The sequence below is a fragment of the Chrysemys picta genome, chromosome 3 (assembly GCF_011386835.1).
Source record: "Chrysemys picta bellii isolate R12L10 chromosome 3, ASM1138683v2, whole genome shotgun sequence".
Classification (NCBI taxonomy): Eukaryota; Metazoa; Chordata; order Testudines; family Emydidae; genus Chrysemys; species Chrysemys picta.
The window spans coordinates 109,839,365-109,859,671 of record NC_088793.1 but is presented as its reverse complement, the minus strand read 5'-3'; the positions used below and the strand labels follow the sequence as shown (position 1 = coordinate 109,859,671).

The following is a 20,307-nucleotide window of genomic DNA, read 5'->3' as shown; positions in this document are numbered from 1 at the left end:
AACTTAATTACTGTTTAAACTCAGATAATTTCTAAAAAAGAGTTTCAAAGGAAAAAACCCTCTGGATAATATTTTTCGTGTCTTTATTTTCCATGCTCATATCATCAAAAGTCTTGCACTGTTGCTTTGGGTTTGCAAGAAACTGACTCAACTCTCAATCAAACCTGTAGAAAAGCTTAACGGGACATGCCACATGGTTAAGGATTCTTTTAATAACGAACAATTATTTGTTTTCTAAGCTTGAGATTTCAAAGAGTGTTGACACGTTTTAATTTACTTGATATTGGAAAACTTCTGCAGCCCAGTTATGTGGCAGTGACTGAACGTCTGAAGGGCAGCAAAAATCTAGTTCTACTAATTCCAGCAGATACATCTTTGGGACTGAATAAAGCCAAAGCAGCACAACCCTCTTCAGTGTAATGTGACACTGCTTTTGTATATGGGTTGCTCAAGCTTTGCGAATGCCATCTGGCTTCTGCATTACAGTAATAGCACTTGTAATTCTCTCTTTACAACATGTATTCATGCTTCCAGAAAGTTAGGAGTGGCTGCAAAGCAGGACCTCTCATGATGCTAGTATTCCTGGCAACAAACCATTCTGCCAAAGGATAAACATGACGTGTACATGTGTTTATTGGTGTCATAGGGGAAAGGGCACATGAGGAAAAGTTGTTCTGAAAATACATGTTCAAACTTCTGATCACAGTTCAAGTAGTGAATGTTGCACGGATATTAACATTCTTCTGCAGTACTTAGTTATTCTCCTATACCATATTAGAAAACCCAACACAAAAGATAAAAGGATACAGCAAGCTTTAGGCAAAAAAGCATAGAAAGACCGAGATTTGTATATCATGCCTTTTGTCTAAAAAGGCTACAAACAGGAATAAGACACTGGATGTCTTTCACTGGCATATTCAAAAACCCAAGGAGGATGTCAAATGTGCAGAAACCAGGGCTCTATGTGGTACAAAAGAAATACACTAGTACTAATACCACAGCTACTTTCTAAACATGTCATTAAATGGCCCAAAGGCACCTATAAGAATGAAGCTTACTAACATCTGGTGTCTGACCTAAGCTTTTAAGACTAACAGCAGCAATTACAGCACAAATGTCCAGATATTGCCTACAATTACTGACTCTCGGAGAGGTTAAGTGTAGCAAATGACTCGTGTTACATGTACTACATACTTATTAAGAAAAAGCACATGTACACAAACTAACAGACCCTTTTGTTGTCATAAACTTTGTCACCTGCTGTTACCAGCTGTCACTGGAAGACACTTTCATTCATAATGGTGGACCTGTGGTACAGTACCCAGCTCACTGTCTCTGCAAACTAGCTGCTCAGTCGCAGATGAAACTGCAGTTGAAGATACTGCAGAAAGCTAACACCTATCAATCTTTTCAGAACAGTGGTACTACTGATTTTGAAATAAAATGAATTCATTAAACAAACCATTCCTCCCGTGAGAAGAATAAAAAACCTTCATTGTATTCAACAAATAGTCTGAGTTCAGTTTCCATCAGGGACTACATTGGTAATGTCTCTTTTAGAGTTGTTTAGGTGACAAGTGTTTATTTGTAACAAAAATTGCATACAGTGTGTGAACAGTTTTTAGGATTTTAGGGTATGGGTGTGTGACTTTCTCCCTTTCCTACCAAATCTTGCAATAACCTATAATTATTTTTAAAGCTGAATGCTTAGGAAAAATACCATTTATTTGCGCTCCCAGCTGTGGCTCTGTATAACACTAGCAGATTTACAGTGTATTTTCCATGGAAAAAAGACTGCATGAAAACACAGTAAGTGGAGCCAAGCTAAAGATTCTGTTACATGAACACACACTACTGGTCTCAAAAGTGCTGACACTTAGGTGAAAGTGATTCATTTTAGATGAGTCCAAGTACCATAAACTCTAATCAGTGTAATTGCTACACAACCAAGCATCCTGCCTCACAACATTATTATCATCAGGGTTTAGGTAAGGGAAAGACTAACTAGCTTGGGATGAAGAAGAGGTGATGAAAGTGTGGGGAGAGTAGTATTCCTATTTGATGAAGTCATTCTACTGTTAAATTCACTCAGATCTTTTAGTTTCACAAAAATAATTTTCAGTTAAATTAACAGCAAGTGATGGAGCACTCTCTCCTGATGTCAAAATTACATGAAATCACAAGTACCATGAAAAGCACCCTTGTACTCAAGGCTGAGCGATGCTGAATATTTCTGTGACTTATTTTAAGAAAGAGAAAGGTGATTGGCAGAGTAAATGCTACAACAATACCTCTACATGCTGTGAAGGAAGAAAGAGAGAGGGAGTACTACTTTTAAATATTTGGGAGTTGACATTTAAGGACCTAGACAAACAGAAAATGAAGTTGGTAAAATTAGAATGACCCGCCCTTTTGTTTCTTTATTTGTTTGAAAAAATAATAAATACTTGAAACTTGTCTCCTCGTACCTTTTCAAATTTTGTCAGCAACTCCTGGAAGCTGAAGTTCAGGCCAATCATGGTTAAGTGTTCCTTCGAGCCTACATCTTTCTGATAAAGATCCTCCAGTCAAGTCTATAGCTGCCAAAAAGTTTTGTTTTTTTTCCCAACTATACCTCCTTTAAACCCTTAGGACAATCCTGAGCACGTACTCCCTTGCACTGTACTCCTTCGGTGGCAGCTTACATTGTATCAACCTTTTAGTGTTCCCACTGTACCCACTTGTTCTTATGGGCTGGGCAGTTCAGAGTGAATGGACTCGATGCTATTTGTTCTGATAACCAGGTTCCATGATGCTGGCATGTTCTCCTTGTCTCTCTAGACGACCCAGGATTCCCTTTTGTTCACCCCTCTAATGACCTTCAGGTCCCAACTGTTTTCTGCTGGGCCCCAAGCTCAACGTTTGGTCTCAATTACACACAGCATCAGGAGCTATATCCTCGTGGTGTGCAGAAAGAAAAAAGCAAACTATTCCAATCTCGCTCCATTCAGGAGATTTTTCCCCAAAAGACATTTTTGGGTAGAGAAACCAAAAGCCATCTTCTTTAGAGGAATTAAAATAGGGTGAAGTAAACTTCGGTCTGAAGAAAAAGAAGAGATATCACCAAAACGCTGGACAGGAGGCACCCCTTCTCTCACTCTCTTTCGGCCACCAGCAGATGTGTTGCTATGGTAATGACCAAGCTAGTTTCAGTCAATTTCCTTCTGTTGGCCTAGCGTAGGGGATGCTGTAGAGCAACAGAATTAAGGCCCAGTTTAAGAAAGAAAAAAAAATTGCTTCCCCTAGTTAAGCAAAACCTCCAACAAAGGATCACACTGTAACCTCTGAAACCTTTGCTGGGGATCTCATCCATAGATTCCCTTGCTGCTCTGACAGCAGTGTGCTAATCTATTCCCCAGCATTTGTTTATTGTTTTACTCAGCATCCTCCCTTCCACCACCCCTCATGCTGTTCAGCAGCTAAGCTCACTCCCACTTCCTGGAGGACTCCCTTGCTGCAAAACATTAATAACTCTAAGAAGTGCAAAACTCCTGGACCACTAGCCCCCCACTTCTCTACTTAGTCATCACACTTCCCTCTCCTCAAGAGGAAACTGGGATATTTAACCGTTAAATAGGTTTTTTTAAAACTGTTAAAGTAACTGTAATATTGCAAGAAAAGCCTACACACACACACATGTACGTCTTATTACTTCATATGCAGATTGTTTTCATTTGAGGCCTTTGCTCTCATTTCAGCAAGAAACCTGACACCTGAAGTTTGAATACTAGAAAATCTCAATTTAAAACAATTTCCACTTGAAACAGTAAACATGTGCGTGGCGCCCTGTTGTAGCTATCAATGTTTTCTGTACATCACTTATTATTCAATTGGCAAGTGCTTCAATATACTTTCCAGCAAGTGAAAAATATAGTAATAGTTTAAAAAACAAATCTCAAGTTTAAAAAACAAACCTAACACTCACAAAATATCTCTGTTACGGCTATCACTCACGGTACCCTTCTGTGAGCCATGCGATGGTTTCACTTTTTTCTTATTCATTATGTCACTATTTAGAGTGCCAAGAAAATTATTATATGACAAAACTGTTTAAGAGACAGATTGTTCACTGTCTGTGGTATATTCTCTGGGGACTGGGGGATGTTTTTAAGATGAACATGTTTTGTAAAATACATTAACATGAGCAGGATTTTACTGCGATTATTGGTCTTTACTTTGTTTACACATATATGTATAAATATGTTACACACATGAACACACCCAAACAAACTAGACAAATGTTCTACAGAAATAAAATTATATTTATAATATTATGTGATAAAATTAGAATAAAGTAGCTATAGGGTTGCCAATTTCCTAATGGCAGAAAACCAAACACCCTTGCCCTTCCCCACCGTTCACGCAGTCCATCCCCCCTCCCTCCATCGCTTGTCCTCCCCCACCCTTGCTCATTTTCATTGGGCTGAGGAATGGGTTGGGGGTGCAAGAGGGGGCAAGGCTCTGGCTGGGGGTATGGGCTCTAGGGTGAGGCTGGGGATGAGGGGTTTGCAGTGCAGCAGGGGGCTCTGGGCTGGGAGGTGAGGCTGAGGGGTTCAGAGTGTGGGAGGGGGCTCCGGGCTGGGGAATGGGGTTGAGTGTGGGAGAGGGCTCAAGCCTGGAGCATATGTGCGAGAGGGGGTATGGGCTCTGGGGTTTGGAGTGCGGAAGGGGTCTCCGGGCTGGGGCCAGAAATGAGGGGTTCGGAGTGAGGAAGGGCTGAGGCAAGTGGTTGAGGTGCAGGAGTGGGCCCAGGATCCGGGAGGCGCTGACTTCAGGCGGCTCCCGGGAAGGGGCGACATGTCCTTCCAGCTTCTAGGTGGAAGGGTAGCCAGGGGACTCTGCATGCGCCCGTAGGCGTTGCCACTGTAGCTCCCATTGGCTGTGGATCCCAGCCAATAGGAGCTGCAGAGCTGGTGTTTGGGGCAGCGCCGGCAGGCAGGGGCAGCGCATAGAGCCTCCCTGGCCGCCCTTCGCCTAGGAGCCGGAGGGACATGTCGCCGCTTCCCGAGATTCATGCGGAGCCAGACAGGAAGCCTGCCTGCTCTGCTGATTTTACCTCCATAACAAAGGCTGCCAGATGGCTTGTGGAATTGGTAGTTCACATAGAGCTTTCACCTGAGGTGGCTGGTTTCAAATTTGCATAAGGAGAGTTACTAAATAGTTGTTATTCTCCAACAGACTTGCTGGTGGTCGCTGTGTAGTTCTAATGAGCAGGTATCCACACCATAAGACAAACCCATTGGCACTTATTGGCCTCATTGACATTTAAGCAGATACATTAAGGAATAAACGGACATGGAGACTGAACTACTTGCTCAAGGTTCACTCACACTGGCACAACGTTTTGGGGTTATATGCAAGGCTGCTGCAGTGTTGTTGTGCTCCAATGACAGAGGAATGCAATCACCAAAGCTGTCCATCCATCACCTTTTACCAGCACTAAAAATGCACTTTTAGAACATAAATTTTAAACAAAATGAGTTTATTTCCAAGGGTGACCATCAGGCACTGGATTTAAACATACAAGGATCTTTGGGCAAATCCTCAGCTGGCAAAATTGACATAGCTCCATTGAAGTCAAGGGAGACATAAAATTTACAACAGCTGAAGACCTGCCCCCTATGAGCAGTTCAGAGAATAGGATTCTTTACTTGCTCACCAGAACAGATGGGTAAAGTAAGGGGGTTGGGCACCCTCCAACCAACTCACAACATGTAAAGTCTTGTTAAAGGCCCATTAGTTTTGATAGTGCCCCATCAAAGTCAGTGAAGAAAGCATGCGTTAAAATGTTAAGCTACTAAGTCATTTTTTTTTTATTATACTAGGAGTTTTCCCCTTTTCATATAAAGGCTCATTTTAAACTTTCTAATCTTCTATAATGGATCCTGCTAAGATCTAAAATATAGACTAGTCTGATTGAGCACAGCTAATATGTCTAAAACCAATTTTCTTTTCTAAATTAACAATTTACTGAAAAATCTGAAAATAAATATAGAGTGTCTGAGCCTTAAGACTGTATCTGCCCTGCACGGGGATTCCATTGAATTCCTGTTTAAACAAAACCCCACTTTCCTGCAGGACACAGACATTATAGGTCTGATTCTTATTGACACTAAGGTCCCTTTCCACTGCACTGGCAGCGTAAAGGGGTTGGCTTTAAAGTTGGCAGAAATTACATTTATACCCACTTTAGAGGTGTCTTTACACTAGGGGAGTTTTAGTGTAAATGACAATAAGGCCTATGACCCCAGGCCTGTAAACAAAGTGCATATGTCAATTTTTGTTTGATAGGAATACTCTTATGTTGCATAGTTGGAGACCGTAATGGGCAGCTCCCAGTTACTATCCTATCATTCAAAAATCATACATTCCAAAACAAGATCTATTGTATATCTTACATGAGATGTAGAAAGGTAAGTAGAGTGAGGTGGAAATGTATTGAATTGTTCTGTAGAATTCTGTGGAAAATGTTCCAATACACAATATACTATTAGATTAACATTTTCTGTAAATTGGCTCTTCAATCTGAACTGTAAAAGTAGCAATAAAAGTGTTCTTGATGCTTCTTCACATGAAATGAAAATAGACTAATATTCACAAAAGTCTCCATTTGTAAAAGAAAAAAATCCTCATTTTGCCAAATACTTACTATAGCCTTTGTGGGAAAATAATTCTGTAGACATTGAATGGTGTTGTTGGGTATGAGAGGTGCCAATCATGGATGCTAGATATATCATAAAAAGTTATGCTATTTATTACATATTACTGTTTAAATTTTCATGATCAGCATTATCATAATTTTACATAAAAGAAACAATACATCTATTATTGATAACAAAAATGGATTATTATAATGAAAGGTACAGCTCACACACAAGTTTTAATAATTCAATACCAGAGTTCTAAGAAGCTGACATTCTGCCAGTTTAAACCTTCATGCAAATACCTCTGTGCTAATCTTGTAGGGATGAAACAAGCTTACCACAACAGTACAGTAACTTACTCCTGGGGGAATTCTGCGTCACCACACTGGCGCAGAATTCATGTGCCCTGCAGATTTCTTTGCTTCCTTACAGAAAAATGACTTCTGAAAGAGAAGCAAAGGGAAGCTGCAAGAGCGGTCACACGCCCCTCCCCAGCAGTGAAGCAGGTTGGTTCAGGTGCCCGGAACAGCCAGTAGAGACTAAATCACTGGGGTGGGGAAGCTAGGCGTGTGTTTTTATATATTATATATATATATAAAAATAAAGAGAGAGAGAGAGAGAGAGAGAGAGAGAGAGAGAGAGAGAGAGAGAACTCTGTCCCTCTTGCTTGCTATTGCAGCACGCTTGGCCTGGAGGGGCAGGGCTTCAGAGTGTTTCTGAGGAGGAAGGCATGGGACAGCCTTTTTCCCCTCAAGCAGAGCAGAATGTAGCAGCCTGCCTGCTTAGTGAATTGTTCCCGTTGTCTTCGTGAATTCCCCCAGAAGTATAAAACAGGTGTAAAAGTTTTAAAGGTTCCTTTACATTGCCAGAGTGGTATAAAGGTCAGTATGGCCTTATAAATGCTTTATTGATTAGAACTGGTCTAACTTTTTGGACTGAAAAAAATTCCTATCAGAATGTGCTCCATGAACTATTTGCTACTTCCTTTTCTGGAGATGGTCAGTAAGCCATATAAATTGTGAATTTGATTCCCCAGTCCTCACTTGCTCTTCAGTTGCCTGTGATGTAACATTGAGCATATGGCTGCATATATTTGTTGACTAATAACTAGCAATAAAGGGTGAAACCTATCTACATTGCTATTTGGCAAGGGGTTTGAGGGATTTCCTCCAATGCTCCCCACTTCCATTCTCCATCCATTGTATTGTAGTTTAAATAAATTACTGACATAATTGAAACCGGAGAGATTATACTGCATTATTTTGAAAATAAAATATGCAGAATTTTAAAATATTGTGCCCAGAATTTTTAATTTTTATTCTGAAAAATTCTTATTTTTTGGGCACAGAATTCCCCCAAGAGTAACAGTAATAGAACTTAATTTCACAAACAAAATTCACAACGGGATTTCCAACAGGTATTGGGAATGTTCTAATACATTTAGCATTGTTCCTGAAGAATGTTATCACATACATTAAAATAGTTGCATATAAATATACTAGTTTTTCTTTGTTCATTTTAAATAACATTGCACGCATGACAAACAGTAACACAACATTTTTAGCATGGACTTCAGTGGAATTACTAATGATTTATTCTGTATCTGAAAGGACAATCAGTTCCAAAGCATTTATTCCTTGGTCTAAATAAAGTGGCCAACACTGCAAATAGTTATTACAGTGCATATCCCATTAAGTCCATCCATGTTAGATTTAAATCTGCAGGATTTAGCCCAAAATTGTATGCTGGGAAACAAAAGCAAAAGAGAGGGGAAAAAACGCACTACTTCTACCATAGTTTAAATTTGGTAAGATCTAATGCAGGAATTCTATGGATAATAGCAGAATGGAATATCTGAATGTTTAGTGCTCTAAAACGAGTGTCAATTTTATCAAACAAAGCATGCAGCAGCCACAAGTAAAGCTCGACAACTACAGATAACTAGTGCAAGTGAACCAATGGAATCAATAAAATTGCACATTCCATTGCCACAAGAAGGAAAAATGTCTGATTAACTTTCACATGATCCTACAACACTGAGGCTGATTCAAAGTACAGTTGCAGCCTTAAGTTTACAGGAATATCTTTCAGATAAGACTGTGTGCACTGAACTTCTCTTTGTACACAATAATAAAGTAAGTGTTGGGACACATCAATACACTCAAACCAGTTTGCTTAGTATTCAAGGCCATGTGCAAAACAATGAACAATGTCAAAAACACTAACAGTACCTACTTCAAAACCTAACAAAAAATGTCTTCCAAGAGAAATTCAACTACTATTTTTTTTCCAACAAAAGCTAAAGTCCACGAATTTATGAAGCAGGTTTATACAGAGTTCTTACCTGTATGATTCACAACAACGAGCAACAATAAAAAAAGATAAGAGATAAAACTAACAGTGTTTCTCAGAAGAAACAGACGTAAACAATATAGAGGTCAATAGGTGGTTACAGCAAATCAATACATCATGGCTTTGCTCAGAATGTATGGCTTTGGGCAGGGGTAGGAAGATTCACTTGTTCAAAAGCCATCCTGGTATTTTTCTCCCCATGTAAAACAATTTGTGATGGCAATTTGATCCAAACTGAAAGAGTCAAATCTCTATACTCCCCTCTAACTCCTCTGTTAGATCGGAATTTACAGTATGAAATTAAATAGCTCCAAGAAGGCCCTTATTATGTGCCATTAAATTCATTATGTATTAACTAAAATACCTAGTTCCATTAACAAGGCTCTGCCAGTACAAAATATGCCTCACAGCTAACCTCAGCCAGCAGCCGAGTCAGCTGCAACATTTGAAGTGATATACATCCCAAAAGGTCATTGAGAATCTGCCAATAAATGGGGGGAAATTCCACCATGGTGGGGATGAGTCAATAAAAAAATACTTTAAAATGTAATTGCCTCAATAAACTCTTATTTTGATAACTGCTCTAATAGAGAAACGATGGGAATATTTAAATTGCAACAAGCTGCATGGAAAGGTTTACAGGTCCCTTTCACATAGCAGCAGCTTAGAACCAAAAAATTCTGTAGTGGGTTTTTTTTTTTTCTTTTCCCCAAACGAGACACCAAAAAATCTCTCGTTCCCCTTTGAATCAACCAGCCAGCAGATTTACTGTGTATTTTCCATGGAAAAAAGACTGCATGAAAACACCTGTGCAATCTCTGAAGTATCTAACAACAAAGAAAGATCTTTATTGAGTAGAGATAACATGAGTACTGATAACAAAGATAAGTTAATGTTTCATAATGGTGACCTTCAGAAAATGAAGCATCAGACAAGACACAAAATCTCAAGAGGACAATATGTGAAAATTCCAGATGGGACACTGAAAATACAAGTCTTTGGGAAACGCAATAAAATGTCACTAACAGTAACGCTTTTTTTGGGGAAGTGGAGGGGTGTTTTTTTCCAATTCTCTAAATCACCCATACATTTCAAATCTATATATCCATATTCAAATATTATAGGTATTGGATATGGAACTTTCAAGTTATTTTTATTTCTTTTGACTTCTTAGAAGCACCTATCCCCAATGGCTCTTGGTTGTATCCATGTCAAATATACACAGACCACAAAAACCCAAAAGAGAAGACTGGCTTGGTACAACTGAGAAAAGGGATGGGGTGGGGGAAAATTGGTTTTAAGCCACCATTGTGCTTATTCCACTCTAGAGCCAGTGATGGCCAAAGCACACCTCGAGATAACCTGGAGCAGCCTAATGGTTGCTCTAAATTGTGCATTCTGGAGGATTAGCCAGAGAACCATGCACTCTGCCCTCACCCCTTCCATTTCCTTCCTATCCCCTCTCTGTTCTACATGGGAGGAAGTGAAAGTGGGTAAGGAACACCTGGCTTTATTGCCGCTCAGGGCAGGGTAATGCCCTCTATGGAGGTGTGATTTCTAAAGCACACTAATATGTTGCACATTAATTGGTTCATGTAGATCTTGCTGGTGAGCACTAGAAGTTCCCTAGTCCAACAGTCTGCAGGCTCTAAAGGTTAAGTAAGAAAATAGTACTTCTTTAAGAATATATTATTTGATTATATACGCTTATCCTCTCCTGGTCTTGGCACAGAACTAGGAGTCGTGAAACACTTGAGTTCACATGCACAGATCCCATGGGAAATTATCAGGATCTAAACAAAGCAGTTTGTATGCAAGTCCACCAATACTATATTTAGCTATGCTCTCTTTCTCTTTGCATGGAAAGCGTTTACACTTGTATGCATCTAAGTTTCCTACTCTAATCAAAATATTTAAAATGAACCAAGGTGACAGTCTAGTGGGACTGAAACAAGATTTGGTCCTAACCACAGTGGCACAAAACTGACATTGTGGTATCTCTGCAGCTCTCAAGTGTCTTGAGTGAAGCAAGTGTCGCAGGCTGTTTTCCAGCTACTCCTCCACCTGACTGAAAGAGATGTTTGACCAACTCTGGATGGGGCTATTTTAAGCCTCTCATTTGGAGGCAAGGTTTCTGCATCGTGGAACCTTCTGAGGCATAGGGTAAGAGGAGGACAAATCTATGGTTCTCATAGTTCCTGTTCCCTGATCCCTAGAATAAGTTACCTTAATTAAAACATGGGATTTTTAATTCCAAGCCTACACTGAAAATAGAGTTTAACATCTCACATTTTCCTGCCATAACTAAAGATATTTTCTATCCTCCTGGCAGATTAAAGACATACCATCTAACAAAAAATGAAATATCTGTCTTTAAAAAGATTTGCTAATCTGCAAAAAGTGGCAATTGATTTCTATTTTATTAAACTGCAGAGGATTACCAATCTCTCAAGAATTAGAACTGACCCATAAAAAGATTATTAGCAATTTAGCAAAACATTGTTTTGTTGACAAGTTCCCAATCCCTCCAGTATGAAGGATATGAAACATCATACTTAAATTACAATAGTCTTCATAAATCACTGAAATACTACCTTAAATTCCTTGACACTGGTGTTGACTTCTGGCCAGCTCAATACCTATGGATCTATAATTCATTCAAATAACATACTGTAGTTTTCTCTGAGTTTACTTTCAAGCAATGGCATTTATATTCAAGTCCTTGACAAGGAGACAGAGCCATTCTTTCCGTACAGCATCATTCATCATATTGCCACATTCCAAGGGTACATGGCCTGACACATACTATTGACTGGGTCTTTCTGTATTTTAGAACTTACTATATTTTGTCTTATATTTTCAATCAATTAAATGATTATATCTCAGGAAGAACACTTTTCAGTGAAGATCGCATTGGCTCTAGTCACTTTTCAAACAGGGATTATTCTCTCAATTTACTGTGAACTCAAGCCACATAAGAAGCAAGAGAGTTGATTCTGCTCAGAACTGAAACTTTGGCTAAGAAGGCTTTTTTAATGTCAAAAGATTGAGTGCCAGGATGGCTGATCTGAAACTACATAACCATTCATAAGATGATCTTTCCTATTTAAAAAGGGACTCAATATGTATTTATAATAAACCGTGTTTTTTTCTTTTGAAGTTAGTCTTAAATTTGGGGGTATTTTTTAAAAACATTAAGGCAGACTATATCCCTACTAGAATAGTCAAAGAAATATTCCACCAAGAGCATAATTAATCTCTTTTATATAATCAGTGGACATCTACTGAACACTTTTATGAAGACAAAAAAGGCCATCCACTTCATCAGCTGAGAGATATCAGAGTTCACCTCAGGAGAGGCATAACTGAGCCCAGCACCTTTATACCTGTTATATTTTTCATACATCTTTTCCTCAGAGTAAACTTCCAGCTACTGGTCAGGCAATTGACACTCATTATCTCTACGTTGTCCTGGAAAGAATTCGGATGCATTAATAAATTAATAAACTGTGAACTTTCTAATTTGCATAGCTTTCAAGGATTATAAAGAAATACCATTAGAAAACTAGAAAAGATAAATTACTCCAACATTTTCCACCCGCTAATGAACTTATTCCACAGTGTTTCCTACCTGGCAGATATCTGACTCAGTTTATGTTTACACCTATGCGCTACCCATTAAACATGTGTTGGAGTTAGATGAATACTCTTAATCAATCATCATAACTCCCATAACCGCATCGATCATTGGGGCACCATCATTGGATAAGCAATCAACCAACTGTCTCCACCCCTGACGATTGTGTGTCAGTGCTTGTGTCTCCACAAAGTCCATTTCTGTCCACTCTTACGTTGTCAATCCATCTCTTCTTCTGTCTATTTCTTTTTCTCTTCCCCTGTACTGTCCCTTGGAGGATGATCTTGGATAGGCCAGATCTTGTCAAGGTCATCAGGAGGTCTTCATACGACCCAGAGCATTGGGTAATGATGTTGCGGACCTCTTCATTAGTGATGTGATCGAAGTAGGAGATGCCCAGGATGTTACAGAAGCATCTCATCTCTACTACCTGTATTTTTCATTCAAGTTCTGCCATAAGGGTCCATGTCTCGCACTCATACAGAAAAATGGAGATGATCAATGTGTGCAGCAGTCTGGATTCCAGGGAGATGTTCTTATTCCTCCAAATTGGCTTTAGCTTTGCCACTGCTGTTTTGAGCAGTTCTTGCCCGAATTTCTCCATTGGATCCTTCATCAGTGATGATTGCTCCCAAATACTTGAACTGTTTCACTGTCTCCAGCTCTTGTCCACTGACTGTTATATCTGAGCTGATCCCATCACACTTGTTTGTCATCAGCTTGGTTATCTCTGCACTGATTTCCATGCCATATTTTACGGAGGTTTCATCCAATAATTTTCACAAGGTTGGCAAGTTAATCTTCACTGACTGCCTGGCCATCAATGTCAACAGTGAACCAAAGATTGGAGATTGTTCGCCCCCCAATGCTGACTGTGCATATGTGATCTCCTAGGGCATCAGTCATTATGCGCTCCAAGTAGATGTTGAACAGCGTGGGTGAAAGAAGGCAGCCTTGCTAGACTTCAACAGTGGAGCAAAACCATTCTTCTATTGTGCCATTGATGAGAACTGCACTGCTGGACTTGGCATACAGTTGTTTAATGATAAGAATAAGCTTACGACCAACATTGTACTTCTTCATCGTTGCCCAGAGACCTTCATGCCATACTCTGTCAAATGCCTTCTTTAAAGTTAACAAAGATGTGGTAGATGTCCTGCTGGTGTTGTAAGTACTTCTCATATAGAACACGAAGGTTGAAAATCTGTTCTGTGGTATTTCTTCTAGCACAAAAGCCAGCCTGTTCTTCTGCGATGATATTGTCTGCTTGTGGCTTCAATCTGTTCAATATGACTTTCAACATTACTTTGCTGGGATGGCTAATTAAGCTTATGGTCCAGTAATTTTGACACAACTGCAGGTTGCCTTTCTTTGGCAAAGTGATGATTAGTGACTGTGTCCACGTGGAGGGGCCCTCACTGGTCTGCCAGATCTTTGTGAGTACATCTACTACTATTTCTCCTCCAAATTTCATCAATTTGGCTGGGATGTTGTCAATACCTGTAGCCTTTCCATTCTTCAGTGGTTTCATAGCTGTTTCCACTTCTTCATGTAGTACTGGAAAGTCATCCTCCTCTGTTGAATCTGGGCTAAGACACTAGGATCTCCACTAGTCTGGTGGTTGTATAGATCAGAGCAGTAGTTTGTCCACCTATTGATGATGTCCCTTTCTTCTGTAAGATTGTTCTCTGTCTTGAATTGTGTTAGTTTTTGGTCCATCTTTCCCTCATCAGATCTTTTACAACCTGGAAGGCTCGTTTGCTATTTTTATTACTGATACACTCTTCAATTTTAGAGCATTGTTTTTCAATCCATATCTCTTTCGCCACCTTCATTCCTTTCTTGATCTTTCTGCCAATCGTTTTGTATTTATCAGCTCCCTCAGTGCTGTTCTTGTCTCTCAAGTTCTCTTCTAATGTCACACATTTGTAGTATTTCATTTGTGACCCATGGTTTTGTCTTCTTATGATGTTTCCCAAGGATGTCCATTGCTGCCTCATTCAGTACAGCATTGAAATGGTTAGTCATTGTTTCTAAGTCTTCCTCTAGAGCAAGCAGTGGGGCAAATTTTCCACCAATCATTGCTTGGAATGACTCTGCAATGTTTCGGTCTCTGAATCTTTTTAAGTCAAACTTGGTTCTCATGAACTTCGGCCTGGCGATTTTTCTTAGCCACAGCCAAAAATTTAGCATCACAAAGTCATGATCACTTCCAATATCAGCACCAGAGAAGCTCCTTGTTTTAGCTCTCTTAATCCCAGAATGAAATCGGTTTTGCACCATGATGTAGTCGATCTGGCTGTGAGGTAGACCATTAGGTGCGTGCCATGTTGATTGTCTGGATGCTTTATGTGCTCCTAATATGTTTGAAAGAACCAGATTGTTATAGCTGGCAAACTCCAAAAGTCTCAATCCTCTCTTATTGGTTACAGCATTACAGAAATGGCCACAATAAATCTCACCAATTTGCCTGTGCATCAGTACCCACTTTAGCATTCCAATCTCCTTATTCAATCAGGATATCTTTCTTGTGTACCTTATCAATGATGTCTTGGAGCTGATTCTTAATATTTTCTATTTGGTCATCGTCATAGTCTGTTGTAGGGGCGTAGATTGTACCACTGTGATACTGAATTTTACTGCCTTTAGACAGATGGAAATAAGCCTGCTGGACATTGGGCGGCATCCTAATACAGAATTCTTGATATCTTTATGCACAAGAATTCCTACGCTGTTGACATGTTTGTCCTCTCCACTATAATAAAGTACATGGCCTTCTTCTGTTAGTACCACTCCAAAGTTCTTCCATCTGACCTCAGAGACTCTTAGGAGGTGCCAGATGTATTGTTTCATTTCTTATGTGAGTTCTTTCAACCTCCCTATTTTTCTCAACGTCCTTACATTCCATGTGGCTATGGTGATATCTCTTTGTTGGGGTTACGCCAATGGTATACTTGTTGCATCTGCCCTGGTGGGAGACGGATGGCGCAATCATTATTAACCCAGGCTGTGATCAATCCGGTATGGACATCGTATGGTGTGTCTTGGGTAAATTTCTAACCTGGCGGAGCCCATCTTTCTTCAGACAGCTCCCTTTTAGTCGCCTCTTACGACATGAAGGCGGAGCAGTGGGCCTATTCTGTCCCCGATCCACAGAACATGCTTATGTCAAAAAAGAAACACTTTCACTTTCATATCATACATCGAATGCAGAAGGTCACAAACATGGTCACTACTGAGAGCAATAATTATCTCCATGACAAGGACAAAGAGGCAAGTTAATATTTGGCCTTCATTAATGAAGTTGCCATCTAGTAACTAGAGCATCAAGCTTTCCTTTCCTTAGTGGCTAGAAACTGAAGTTACTATGATAGGACTTAATTACTCAGAAAAGAGCTTCTTTTTTTCTTGGTAACTTTGTTTTATTCTTTTTGCTGATGCACTAAAAACTGTTTCTTTCTAATGGATCAAAACACCTCCAGACTGTTGCTGAACTTAGGTTAAAAGGTCTTCAAATTAGATTTGGCTCTATTGATGTATTGTAGAAGGCAATAACATTTGGCTCTAGTCACATAACACACCAGATCAATAACACTTCAAATATGCTCCCCAAAACAAAGACTTGACTGAGAAACACATGGTTTATGAATTTTAGGACATTCACATTGCCATTTTGATCATGAAGCCTTCTGCAGGCTTAAGGAGAAGTGCTAATTCAAATCTTTTCTTCTATCTCTAGCTCAAGAAATTGAAGGTGATTTTGTAGCCCAAACCTGCTCTAAATGTGCGTTTATTTTTAACCCGTCTATTTTCTGGTTCATTTGCTGCCACATACCTTTTATTTACAAATCAGCTACCTGAACCCTGAAATCAGAGATTCATAAAAACAAAAAGTTGAAAAGTCAGAAGCCATCTCTAAAAGAAACATGCCTGTCAACAGAAGAATTAAAAGTCACACATGAAATGGATGTCCTTATTAACTAAAATATAATTAATAGCCATAAATACTATTACAGGAACAATTTCTGATAACTGGCCAAGATTAAGGAATAAAAGCAATCCTAAACTACCAGCTCAATAATAAGAACAGCATTTTTCTCTGTCAGCTAAGCTTTGCAACAAGTAATTTTCAAGTTTGTCATATAGCTAACTGGCAAAGGAAACAAGCTTAAAAATGTTTTTGATCTGCTGACAGACAGAAGAACTCTGTCAATTACCTTGAGCAATAGGAGAAAAAAAAATTACCAGGTTCTTCTGAAAGTTGTATTTAAAATCTCTTATTTTCCTGTTGTACTTTTCTATTTTATGTCATTTCTTCACATCCATCCCACTATTCCCCATGAAAGATGAAGGTTTCATCTACTTCTTGCATCTTAGTTAATGATATATTTAAATATAAGATTATAAGTGCATAAATATCCAATATGAAGGCATGTATTTCAAATTATTATAATGTAAAAAACCTAAAATGTCTCAGTTAAATTTAAAACACACAAAACAAATGGATAGAAAGCTGGCTAGATCATCGGGCTCAACGCGTAGTGATCAATGGCTCCATGTCTAGTTGGGAGCCGGTATCAAGCGGAGTGCCCCAAGGGTCAGTCCTGGGGCTGGTTTTGTTCAATATCTTCATTAATGATCTGGAGGATGGCGTGGACTGCACTCTCAGCAAGTTTGCAGATGACACTAAACTGGGAGGAGTGGTAGATACGATGGAGGGTAGGGATAGGATACAGAGGGACCTAGACAAATTAGAGGATTGAGCCAAAAGAAACCTGATGAAGTTCCACAAGGACAAGTGTAGAGCCCTGCACTTAGGATGGAAGAATCCCATGCACTGCTACAGACTAGGGACCGGATGGCTAGGCAACAGTTCTGCAGAAAAAGACCTAGAGGTTACAGTGGACGAAAAGCTGGATATGAGTCAACAGTGTGCCCTCGTTGCCAAGAAGGCCAATGGCATATTGGACTGTATTAGTAGGGGCATTGCCAGCAGATCAAGGGAAGTGATTATTCCCCTCTATTCGACACTGGTGAGGCCACACCTGGAGTATTGCATCCCGTTTTGGTCCCCATACTACAAGAAGGATGTGGAAAAATTGGAAAGAGTCCAGCAGAGAGCAACAAAAATGATTAGGGGGCTGGAGCACATGACTTATGAGGAGAAGCTGAGGGAACTGGGATTGTTTAGTCTGCAGAAGAGAAGAATGAGGGGGGATTTGATAGCTGCTTTCAACTACCTGAAAGGAGGTTCCAAAAAGGATGGAGCTAGACTGTTCTCAGTGGTAGCAGATGACAGAACAAGGAGTAATGGTCTCAAGTTGCAGTGTGGGAGGTTTAGGTTGGATTAGGAACAACTTTTTCACTAGGAGGGTGGTGAAGCACTGGAATGGGTTACTTAGGGAGGTGGTGGAATCTCCTTCCCTAGAGGTTTTTAAGGTCAGGCTTGACAAAGCCCTGGCTGGGATGATTTAGTTGGGAATTGGTCCTGCTTTGAGCAGGGGGTTGGACTAGATGACCTCCTGAGGTCCCTTCCAACCCTGACATTCTATGATTCTATGATTTTTCAAAGGCACAAATGGAAGTTCTATTATTAATATCTTGTAACCCCACTTACCAAAGAAAACTAGCTATAACTGTAGTCAGAGATAAATCATCCCTGAAATAAGAAAACAAAACAAACACTAGATAATTCACAAAAAACATCTGAAATTAAAAAGTGAGAGTTCAAATTCCATAATGGCTTTCAAAGTGTTTTTGATCTTAAAGGAAAATCAGTGCAATGTAGATAACAAATGAAATTTACTTAGCGTTTATTGTCGATAAAATCCCTAAAATGTAAATGCAAGTACAGCAAGTAAAAAAGTTCCTCCATGCATTTCAGAAGGTGGTATGAATCAGTGCACTACATTATATTATTGTTCTTTTTTAAAACTTATCTCTATACAGTAACCTTCCAATAGCAATAACTAATGGTAACTAGTGGATTAACGGTATGCCCCTTAATATATAGTACCCGGTCAAGATCAGCCTTTGATGAAGTTCATTCTGACAACTCTTATAGAAAGAACTGGTTTATTATGCAATGGGATGCCCAAAAGGCTGTTCTGTGGACAGCACTACTCAGGAGCAGGGATTTTAAAATAAAAATATTTGTTCAATTATTAAGGGTGTGGAAATTATTAAGGCTGAAAACTGAACCTTGTAGCCAAAGTGATAAATACCTATTTAGCCACAGTTCCCAAAGACACACCACTATGAAGCCCGCATACACTTTCCTATAGTGTAAGTGTTTATACTGAATTTTTGTGCAGATAGTATAGAATGATGCTATTACAATATTAGCATTTAGGCACTAAATTGTAACATTAAATGGAAAAGTAATAACTAAGCATTTGTTCTTCCTTCTCCTTCTATCTTCTTCTACAGTATAACTTAGCATCTATTCATTCATCTTTCAGTGTGTACACCTTCTGTCTCATTTTTCTGTAATATATAAGGAAACACACAGAAAGGGTAAGGACCAAACTCCACTCCCAGTTACACCAATAAGACACTAAAACTCAGAAGGGGTTGAATGGATATGCCAGAGCACAGAATCTCACACTAAGGAACTTGCTCAAGATGGCAGAGGCAGTCAGTGTCAATGCTCAGATTAGAACAACACTCTCAGTCCTATACTTAGTCCACTAGACATATATTCTAATCAATTTATTGGACTCAAACTCGGGCCAGAGGTTATTCCACAAAGAACCCAGGACAACTGCAGGCAGCTTCCTGAAAGATTCTGGTGGTTGCAGTACCATCAGTGTCAGCCCAAGAAGAAATGCCAACTTCCAGCCCCTTTTGCCTTGGGTTTGACAGATCCCCAAGGATAATTCCCAGGAGTTTGCAGCTTTATGTGGTGGGGAAAGAAGACCATGAAGAACCTGTGATCCTGAACAAAAATCAGTGACATTCACTTCAACAACTTGTTTACATTGATAAATGTTTTCAAGGCTATTTACACAAAGAAAAGGGTTAGACCCTTTTTTTTTTTTCTTCTTTTTTTTCTTTTTTCTGTTTTAAACATAAGAGTATAACAGCTGAAATTAACCTCTTCCTTGTCCCCAAAACTACAGTGAAGCAGAAATGCCCATATAGTACCACAGTGTTGTTAAATGCTCCTAATCTTGTCTGCTTTCATCTTACAGACGGTTGGGAATCCTTAGTTAGAGATAGGCAAAAACTAGGAAATGGGTCTCTGTTAAGCTGCCCACAGGGCAAGTCATCAATATAAAAAGAGAGATTGTCTTGAACTGTTAATATATAAAATAAGATTCCATCCCATAAAATCCTCCTTAAGATCAGTCAAGCCAGGAATCCGATTCCCTTTCAGGTTTATGTCTTTATATATATGTATTTTAAAGCAGCACTTGTCACGTGATTTGTAAATACCCAGACAGCAACCACCCAACCCGAGTGAAGTTATTACACACTGAGCTAAAGATCGTCATGGGAGCATGTTTCTTATTAGCTTTCAGTATGCAGAGCTATTGTGTCAGCTAAGTGGTTCACATGCAGATTTTAGCATTGGTCTGTTGAAAACAGAACATCTACATTTGAAATTATGAATACATCATCTTTACTCTTGGA

The 20,307-nt window shown here is 39.4% G+C and overlaps 1 protein-coding gene across 9 annotated transcripts in view; it reads right to left on the bottom strand.

Moving 5' to 3' along the window:
- UTRN (utrophin) overlaps positions 1 to 20,307 on the bottom strand; it is a 568,432-nt gene that overhangs the window by 202,703 nt on the left and 345,422 nt on the right. Inside the window, exon 1 of one of the 9 annotated variants that reach the window (XM_065588783.1) lies at positions 2,469 to 2,586. The exons of the other annotated variants lie outside the window; for them this stretch is intronic. Within the exon in view, the coding sequence (XP_065444855.1) occupies positions 2,469 to 2,519 (51 nt within the window). The 5' untranslated portion in view covers positions 2,520 to 2,586. Of the gene's footprint in view, positions 1 to 2,468; positions 2,587 to 20,307 lie in introns of those variants that run through there. 9 annotated transcript variants of the gene reach the window in all.